General features: G+C 34.2%; 1 protein-coding gene across 1 annotated transcript; it reads right to left on the bottom strand.

Annotated features, from left to right (window-relative positions):
- Window positions 1-591: 591 nt before the first annotated feature.
- LOC110911357 lies at window positions 592-5,561 on the bottom strand. Its single transcript, XM_022155968.2, has 5 exons — window positions 5,223-5,561; window positions 2,899-3,132; window positions 1,756-1,834; window positions 1,541-1,622; window positions 592-824 (listed from the first exon to the last, which is right to left on the bottom strand). Exons 1-5 carry the CDS (start codon window positions 5,508-5,510, stop codon window positions 743-745), a joined length of 765 nt encoding a protein of 254 aa, XP_022011660.1. The 5' UTR covers window positions 5,511-5,561; the 3' UTR covers window positions 592-742.
- Between the last annotated feature and the right edge of the window lie 5,268 nt (window positions 5,562-10,829).

Below are 10,829 nucleotides of genomic sequence, written 5' to 3'. Positions count from 1 at the left end.
GAGACAATAAAAGTTTAAAAATCAAATAGCACGTAAAGGAGAGAGGAAGAGGTTGTAAGAGAAAAAGAAGAAGATGAGGTCCGGGTGTAGTCCATGAAATTTTTCTAAACATGTCTAATATTGAGGATCTTCTTGTATTCGTAGATACGTCTAAGGTTCGGGAGCTTCCCCATCCGTCGACGGACCACACAGATGCTCCAATATCCACATGGGCTTTAGGTTGCATGTGAACAAAAATTTGGTTTTCAACAAGCTTAATTAATAAGATATAATTTAAAATCAATTAATTTAATAGTTACGCCTTTTTTAGTGTTCAAGACCATTGGTTAATGCTCTCTAAAAGGCTTTTCCGTCATATCAACATCATAACGTCCTTAAAAATGTGTAAAAGAAGTGTAATGATAACACTCTTTCAATTATTACCTTCCAAATTATTTTTCTCCTCATATGGGTAAAACTCGAAACGCCCCTCCCTCTTCATGCCCATATGATGTGCAGGGGGACGGTGTTAGAGGCGTTATCGAGTCCTTTCACACCCCTATAATGCCCATTACTCATAAGTAAACAAGGCGTTACCCTGTTGTGTGCGAATAAATAAGAACCTTCACAAATTGAAAAGATTATGCAAATGGCACTAGAACCATTAGATGGTTATAAAATCTGGGTTCGTCTACGCCAAAATGTGTGGCTTAGTGACCAAACCAGCATACACATGTTTGTACATCATGCTAACTTGCGATAATCATGGTCCAGCTACAACATTTGCGGTTTCTTGATTTTGATTTTGAAAGAAGGTGCCAAGCTGTTTCTCCATTTCTGTTAAACTGTAATACAATTGATAACAAAGAATAGTGAGCCACCATTGAATAAATAATAGTAAGAGGTGGCTATTTCGACTCATTAACCTACAAATGACCCAATTAGATTACTATTGAATTAATATATTAGACACGGTGACGCAACAAAGTAATTTTCTGTAACAAAAGTTAAACACTTGCAAAAGGTGTTTGGGTCAACCCAACCCGACCCGTTACCCAAACCCCTCGACAATCTGACATGACCATTTTTCTTTAATTATAAAAGTTGTCCCTGTGCTTTGCAATATTTGCACATTCTAACATAGTAACTAGAGTAAAGTACACAAATAGTTCCCGACTCCATGTGGTTGATCAAAATTTTGGATTTTGTCCCTAGCTTTCCAAAAGTACACGGATGGTCCCTATGGTTTGTACTTTGAAAAGCATTTAGTCCCCAACTTTTTCCAAAAGTACATGGATGGTCCCTGTGGTTTGCACTTTGTTACGCATTTGGTCCCTAACTTAGACCTACTGAAACCATTAGATTTGTTAGTTGGGGACTAAATGCGTTATAAAGCGCAAATGATAGGGACCATCTGTGTACTTTTGAAAAGCAAGGGACCAAGTCCAAAATTTTGGTCAACCACAGGGACTATTCGTGTACTATACTCTAGTAACTATTTTCAATGTTTTATAATTTGGTCCCTCCATTTTTAAAAAAGGAAAGTTAAAAAAGCACTCACATCTGGTATTTTCGAAAAGCCTCATTCCGTTTCACCATGTATATAGGACTATCCTTGGGAAGCTTGGCCACGCTACTGCTACCTACAAAACAAAAATTTCCAACATTTTTGTAAAACAAATTTAGCGAAAATGAAAAGAAATCATAAACGCAGGCCAATGAATACATTAACCAAGTAAAAGAAAAGTTATGCACGGAAAAATAAACGAGTCATACTTGAGAGCATAGCTAGTGATTTCTTTTCCTCAGACTTGTGAGCTTTAGCAGAACTTAATTTAATGGTAGTATGCAATCCCTGCAAAAAGATTAACATATCAAACCTCTATTATAAAATCTAAATTAATTTAAGTCAAAAGAAGAAAGATATTGTCGGATCTTTGCCTAATTCTTGTTTAAAAGCTTTATGCAATAAATTAGATAGCAAACTGCATGAAAATACAACGTACATCCTTACCGTTTCTTAACAGAATATGCAATTCGTAACAACATACCTCTGTTTGGTAGTTAATGGAACAAACCACGTATCTTGGTAAGAAATGGTAGATATATTGGGTAAAAGAATTAAGAAAATGTGCATTGCATTTGCATATATAACTGTAAAAACTACGAAGTGATTAAAACATTGCACTTTCTTGCGGAGTTACTTAAATTAAAACGAAATCACGTCACGCGAAAGAAAGCTTTTTAAATCAAGTGATCACAAAACTGCATGAAAATACAATGTACCTTTGTTAACCGTTTAATGAACATACCGATTCTTATGAAAATATGCAATTTGTAACAGCATACCATTTTTGGTAGTTAATGATATAAACCGCGCAATTTGGTAAAAATGGAAAGTGTATTGCATTAAATACCAAAAAGAATGTGTATTGTATAACTGTAGAAACTAAAAAGTGACTAGTAAATTGCATTTTCTTGCAGCTTTCGCCAAATAAAAAAGGGAACAGCGTCACGAGAAGAAAGCTTTTCGAATCAAATAAGCAGGAAATAAATTAGATAGCTAACTGCATGAAAATACAATGTACCTTTTTTAACAATTTAATGAATATATCGTTTCTTACTGAAACACGCTACTAGAACAGCATACCATTTTTCGCAATTAACGAAACAGACTGCGTGATTTAGTAAGATATGGCAAGTATATCGCATTAAATAACTAAAAGTAAGCTTTCTTGTAGTTTTCCCTAATTAATACAAACCAAAATTTGCATTGCATGTATGTATACACCAAAAAGTGACAAATGCATTGCATTTTCTTGCCGTTCTCCGTAAATTAAAATGAAACAACGTCACGAAAAGAAAGCTTTCTGAATCAAGTGAACACAAAATAAAGATAGATTATAATACAAATTTTACCTTTTTCTTCTCTCTTTTCTTCAGTATTTTCATGTGACATTTTTTGATGTAGTGCATTAGATGGTAACGAGAATGTCTTGACAGCAAATCGTCCCGGATCTCATGATTCTCAGTAAGCCAATCTAGAATTTCTTTTGATTTGATTACCTCATCGGTTTTTAAAGTCTCTAACCATGAATATATTGGCATCCATTGATCAGAGCGTTGGAAACGGAAATGGTAAGGATCTTTTTCCTACAAGAAGAAAATACACATGATCAACAAAACAACCATATTATACATGAAACGTGTCATTTAACACCCCCATAGATTGAAATATAAAAAAAAAAAATTGCCCTTAAAGCCACATTCAATCTTTCATGGAGCGCACATCATGATATCAAAGTGAATGAACCTTGCCAATCGATTTCAAGACATGACATCAAAACTCTCATAGTACAAGACCATTATTCCGAATTCATATTGACAATATTATTTTCAAAGTCTTGAACTTATACCTTAGCAGTTCATAACTTCATATAGTTAATGACGGAACCAGAACTATTGGGTCAGGTTGATCGTAAGTTCTCTTCTCTACCAACTACAACTAAGGGGTCAAACTCACTTTTTTCAGAGTCGTCATACCAAAAATCTAAAGAATTCCGGTAACAGGGTCAGCCCCTTTTATACTTTCTAATCTAGGGATGAAATCCTGGTCGTACCGATACCATACCGTAAATTACCGAAACCCAAAGGAACCGATACCGAGTTCGTTGAAACCAAAGACCAGTACCTATACCGTTGGTGTTTGGTCAGGACGAGATTGATATGTATACAGTCAACCTCATGATGTTTCACCAATACCATACCAATTATCCATCCCAAAAAGGTGTTTTAACAACACCAATCAAAACATATATTCTCCTGTCTAAAAAGTAGATATTCATGTGATGTTAATAGATCAGTTTTACAAATCCAGTAACTTATAAAAAATATATGTGTTCTTATAAAGTTGGTTGTACATAAGGGTGGACCGAGTGGAGACCTCGAAGACATCAAGGTGGCGCGGTAACATCCGAGAACACCACCCCACACATCTCAGCGTCTAGCAACCATTTCCTGAACGGCAGAGTTTTACCGAAGCGAGGAGAATGAAAAATAGCCGCTGGGAACGTGTTTACTGTTGGAAATAAATAAATAAATAATATATAAACCTAATATTTCCAATATAAACAAATTTAAATCTACCATTTTATCCACAATCCACTCTCCTCAAAATCCTTCTACACTTTCACAATCCACTCTACTTATCCACTCACATGGATCTTTTAAATACTTTACCATCTTCTAGTTCGTCATCTTCATCAAGTTCCAATTCAACGTCCATGAGACGAACACTCATAACTTGCAGTTTCTCGCCGTTACTCAAGCCGCGTTAGGTGTTCAACTGTTCAAGAACCCCCAAGCATGAGAAGACTTTTAGGTCATGATCCAGAAGGGGCAAACAATCGTCTCCTACAAGACTACTTCGTTTAAAATTCAACCTATGGCCCTGCACGTTCAACCTAAACAAATTTTCCAGATTACCTCAATAGAGGATAATCGTATAACTACATAAAAAGTCACTAACTCAAAAGGACAATTCGAATATAACGTTGTATAATTCAATGCAGACTTCATAACACATCAAAAGCCCTAATTGTAACCCTACACATGTACTGATGATAACCTAAACTGTATAACAAGTGCGGATGATGAAGAGAATACCTCAAAAAAGCAGATATTCATTTTATATCAACAGGTCACTTTGACAAAAACCACTAGTTCATAATAAAACTGTTTTGTTTGTTATTATAAAATTAGCTATGTACATAAAATAAAACTATAGCTACATTCTATGCAGTTAATCTCAGTGATATATCGGTTATATCTGTCATATCGGTCCCCTGGTAAAATATCGGTGTCAAATATCAGTCAGAATATCGGTACCGATATTATCAGTGATATTGACCGATATATCACCGATATTTGATCGATATATATCGCTAAATTATTAGTGTTAAATTGCTATATATATAAATTCTGCATTATCGTATAATTACCGATATCCCACCGATATCTCACCGAGATAACCTATATCTCAAATAATGGTCATTGACCGATATCCGATATTTTCCTGCATTAACTGCATAGGCTATATTAAATGTAACAAACTCAAATGTAACGTTGAATTGCTCAATGTAGGCTCCATACAACATCTAAAGCCCTAACTGTAACCCTAGATATGTAAATATAATAACCTAAACTGAATAACAAGTGTGAAGATGAAAATAAATGTATAATACCTCATTGGATGGATTAACATCGGTTGAAAACGAAGTAATCAACTGGAACACGTCCGATGGAGGCATCGATTTGATGTGATCAGGTAGCGATGAATTGTTGGATTGAAGCCACGTTTCGACGTCGAAAACGGTTAGAGAGTGATCGGTGGGGAGCGTTGATAGCCACGATCGAGCACGTGTTTCGAAATCGTGAGCTGGATCGGTGCCGTTGTTAGGGTTTTGACGAACGCCGCCGTTGTTAGGGTTTTCCGGTGAAGTTTCAGTCTGTTTCTCCGTTGAAGTCGCCATTTGCAGTTTGCTGCTCTTTTGTGGGTGTGAGGGTTTTGTTTTGTTTCGTATTAATATAAAAAGGAGTAAATTGTGGTTTACTCATTTTGTCACTTTAATTTAAAATTTAAACTTTTTGAATTTGGGTCACTATGGTTTTAATTTTGTTGTCATTTTCATCTAAAATCAACATCAGGTCAAATTTTTCAGTTAACATCCAGTTTTTTTGTCTTTTCCCTCCCTTTTAATGAATGGCAAAATAGTCTTTTAATGTTTTATTACAACAAATTAAAAAAATCTGACCATTTTGCCCTTTATTAAAAGGGAGGAAAAATTAAAAAAAACTGAATATTAACTGAAAAATCTGACCAGATTTTGCTTTTGAATGAAAATGACAACAAAATTGAAACCACAGAGAACCAAAGTCAAAAGATTTGAGTTTTGAACTAAAATGCCAAAAGTGAACAAACCTCAGTGACCATATCTGGCAATTTACTCAACAAAAAATAATAATAAACTTTTTTGTTTGAGAAAAATGTCCGGATAGTTTGTGGTTTTACTCTATTTTCACCTATACTCCAACATTTCTAAAAATTACAACTATATATCTTAACTTTTGCATATTCCTTCTCGGATAATCTCTGAAGCGGATGATGTTAGTTTTTGATGTTACGTGGGTGTGAAATGACCAAAATATATTTACTGTTAAATTAATACATAAAAACTTAAAAAGAAATATAATTAATATTCAATAATTTATGTGAGACCCACCACCAACTTCATCTTCCTCACTCTTCACCACCACCACTATCCACCTTTCACCACCATAACATCCGCACACCACATAACACCACCACCCACTTCATGTTCTCTCAACAGTTCCCAGACATGCAATTCAAATAATTGCAATCAAACACATAATGCAGTTGATCATCGTTCCCCAAAACCTGACTAAACAGACCTGTGTCATTACAAGACTACCAGAAAATAACCCACCCCGCCATTACAAGGTTGCCGGAAAATAACACACCCCACCTTTGACACCACCATTGTTCGAAATCACCACTGTTGAGTTTCTGTCGGAAGCAACTGACCACTGCCAAAGAAAGACGCGACCACCGTGGACCGTCACGATGAGCCGCCGTGACCGCTAAGAGGCGGATTTGAAACCACAACCTCTAACCTTCTCAGCCTAACAAGAGATTTCGAATTCACTAACCTGCGAGTGGTTTTCTCCGAGCACGTGGTGAGTCACACGAAGATAATGGTGGTAGAAAGGTTTGGAATGTTGGAGATAATGAAGATGGTGATTGTGATCGCAGAGGAAGATGGATAGAGGGATATATCTCAAATGAAATGTGGGGTGGGGGTGTGGTGGAACAGGGTTGTAAACCTTGGGTCCCACATAATTCTTTTAATTTCTTTTTACATTTTAGTTATTAATTTAGCAGTAAGGGTAGTTAGGTCATTTCACATCAACTTAACTGAGAAAACTAACATCCATGCACTTCGGGGACTATCCGAGAACGAATGTGCAAAAGTTGGAGACTATAGCTGTAATTTTATAAATGTATGGACTATAGGTGAAAATAGAGCAAACTCAAGGATTATCCAGACATTTTTTTGTCTTTTTGTTACTTTTTTTATTTTATGATTTTCTAAGAGGGTGTTTGGGATTGTTTGTTTAATGCTAAAATACATATATATTTTTTTTGTTAAAAAGTGTTTATTGATTTATTATCTTTTTAATTTTAAGTTATTAAAAAGTGCTTATTGATTTATTACCTTTTTAAAAGAAGTTTTTTAAAAATGTTTAGATTAGCTTTTGTAGCGATAAATAATAAAATGATCAAAAAGGATATGCTAAGTTTCGAAACCCTAGGTTCTCTGAGTCACCGTCAGTCATATGCCGCCACCGTCACCACCATAAACCACCACCACCACTACAATACGCCACCAGCATCCGCGAACGCAAATATTAAACACCACTAGCAACAACCACTGCGATTTAAGAGAAGGTCTAGCACCATATTTTTCAGATCCGTTCAATTTTTCAGATTTCGGCTGAGATTTTTCGAATCTACACTAATAATCTTCATATTTTTTAGATCTGGTTGAGGAAAGCTATTACAAAACTATAGCTGTTGCCGATTTTGACTGAGATTTATGCAGTATTAGTTTCTAGGGTTTCAGATCTTAAATCTCAGGTTAAGGTATCATTTATTTTGCGATTATCAAATAATTTTTATTTAATTTAACCTGATTTTAGGAAATTATGGTTATATGTATATTTATGTTTATGTTTTTTTTAACTTTTTTAGAAAAAACAATTGTTTTAACATGTTAATAATTTTTAATTAAATTTCATTTATATAGAGATGTTATCTAGGTTAGATGTTATCATATTTGTTGTTGATCTGCAAATGCTAATATTAGATACAACACATAGAGGAGTGAATTCTGTTATGTTTCTCAAAACTGATAAGTTAGAAGGTGCACACCAACTGCTCGATGAAATGCTTCAACCAAAATTTCCTTTAGTACTGGTATGGTTAATATTATAATATCATATAAAAAAGTCTACATAGAGTAGTGTTTTCTGTTGTGTTGTTCAAAACTGATAAGTTAGAATATGCGTACCAACTGCTTGATAAAATGCTTCAACCAAAATTTCCCTTAGTACTGGTATGGTTAATATTATAATATCATATAAAAAAGTCTACATAGAGTAGTGTTTTCTGTTGTGTTGTTCAAAACTGATAAGTTAGAATGTGCATACCAACTGCTTGATAAAATGCTTCAACCAAAATTTCCTTTAGTACTGGTATGGTTACTAATGTATGTAGTCTCTCTCTCTTTTTGAGATCTAATTTATGGACTGCTTCCTCTTGAGATTCTCTTATCATTCTGAAAACTGATTCGCTCTTTTGAGTATTTTTTTCATCGTCATTTTCTATAGATTTACTTTACATAGTTAAATACTTTGCTTGGATTTCCTATAAGTTTAAAATATAATATGATGTACCATATTTCATCACAAATAAAACCAAGCTACTAAGACAAGCTACACACATGTCTGCTAGAAGCCTAGACTTGATACATTCAGTTGAGTTATCATTTGACTAGAAATCAAAAGTTAACATTTTGATTTGTGATGAAATAACGTCCAGTTGAGTTATCATTGGATTTCCTTAGTAGCTTGGTTTTATTTGTGATGAAATAACGCCCAGGTGGTGGAGCAAGGACCGCTTCCTCTGCTGGCGGATCAACCCCTTCTTCCACCCATCTCTTAAGGTTCTCATCATAATAGAATTTATTAGTGTCCCCCAACTTTGCCTGCAAACATCAATGTAAACATGATGTATGGTGGTTATAAATGGGTCTATTAGTAATAATATGGTTTGTAATCATATATAGACCATTCTTTATTCATAGTATTCCAAAAGTGAAAACTGTGTTTGCTGGTCGGCCCAACCCGTTTTGACTTGTTACCTAACAGGCACGGCCCACCCAGTTTCTACCTCTAATTAGGATAAGTTGTACTTGCTTGTCCTGGCGAGGCGGTAGAATCCTACCCACCGTTTTTTCGAAAAGCATGGCCCCCAAACCGAAGCCGCGACGCCCTGAAGTCTTCCCAGATGCTTTACTTTGTGAATCCGCAGAGTTTTCCTTCAACGTTTCATCCTGATCCAACATTGAAGTCCCATACGACCAGAAGAGTTATTTCATTTTCAACGTTTCAACAATGTGATGTCAAATAATCGGAATAAAAAATCCAGCTATAAGAAAATATAAATTTATGACAACCTGCATGGGAGAACGACTAAAAGCAGTAACTGAAGCACTGCGGTTATGCATCATATTTCTGTTGTTTCCGTCTGCCTGATAGATGGGCTCCATAGACGCAGATGGCACTAAAGATGACACTGCCATTGCTGATTTACTAGATAAAACCCTAGGACCCATCTGCGTTTATTGATGGTGGTCATGCTGGGCACCACCACCAGATGTTGATGGAACAGGCGGCGGTAGGCCGTCAACAACACGATGTGCAGTGTTATCAATAAGGTTGAGCAATTTACCAACTATTTTACCAGGAGCCACTAAGTTTGCATAAAACCCCCTGCATTCAGTACAATATTTGGGGTTGAGCAATTTACCAACTATAAGTTTAAAATATAATATGATGTACAATATTTCATCACAAATAAAACCAAGCTACTAAGACAAGCTACACACATGTCTGCTAGAAGCCTAGACTTGATACATTCAGTTGAATAAGTTGTTTATATTATAAGATTACATGTATGCAGTTAGTAAAAACATTTATTTAACATGTTAAGAAAATATTTATCTGCTTTTTAATATAGTTAACATGATAAGAATATAACTTTTTAATATAACTTGTTGTGCTTATATCAGATATCAAATCTAAATTTTAAAACTTGCGTAGGTTGTTTGTCATTTAATTTAAGTGATTTGTGTTCTAAGATTACAGGTATGCAGTTAGTAAAAGCATTTATTTAACATGTTAAGAAGATAATTTTTTTAATATAACTTGTTGTGCTTATATCAGATATCAAATGTAAATTTTAAAACTTGCATAGGTTGTTTGTCATTTAATTTAAGTGATTTGTGTTCTAATATTATATGTATGCAGATAGTAAAAACATTTATTTAACATGTTAAGAAAATACTTATCTGCTTTTTAATATAGTTAACATGATAAGAATATAACTTTTTAATATAACTTGTTGTGCTTATATCAGATATCAAATGTAAATTTTAAAACTTGCATAGGTTGTTTGTCGTTTAATTTAAGTGATTTATATTCTAAGATTACATGTATGCAGTTAGTAAAAACATTTATTTAACATGTTAAGAAAATGTTTATCTGCTTTTTAATATAGTTAAAATGTTAAGAATATAACTTTTTTAATATAACTTGTGCTTATATGAGATATCAAATGTAATGTTTAAAAATTGCATATGTTGTTTGTCATTTGTTTTATGTGATTTTTATTCTAAAGATTACATGTATGCACTTAGTAAAAAAATTTATTTAACATGTTAAGAAAATATTCTGTATTATTTATAATTATTCGCAATGGTATATTGTTGGGAAAGCTCCTAACCTTCTACGAGGTGATGTATCTCTGATCTCACCCAGATCACTGGTGATCTAGGAAACCATGGTGACACAAGACGTACCTTGCGATTAATAAAAACTAAAATATTAGTTTATCACTATAACTTGTATGCTTATATCAGATATCAAATGTGAAGTTTAAAACTTTCATAGGTTGTTTGTCATTTAATTTTACTGATTTATATTATAAG

Source organism: Helianthus annuus, chromosome 2 (genome assembly GCF_002127325.2).
Source record: "Helianthus annuus cultivar XRQ/B chromosome 2, HanXRQr2.0-SUNRISE, whole genome shotgun sequence".
NCBI lineage: Eukaryota > Viridiplantae > Streptophyta > Magnoliopsida > Asterales > Asteraceae > Helianthus > Helianthus annuus.
This window is presented reverse-complemented; position numbering and strand designations above follow the sequence as displayed.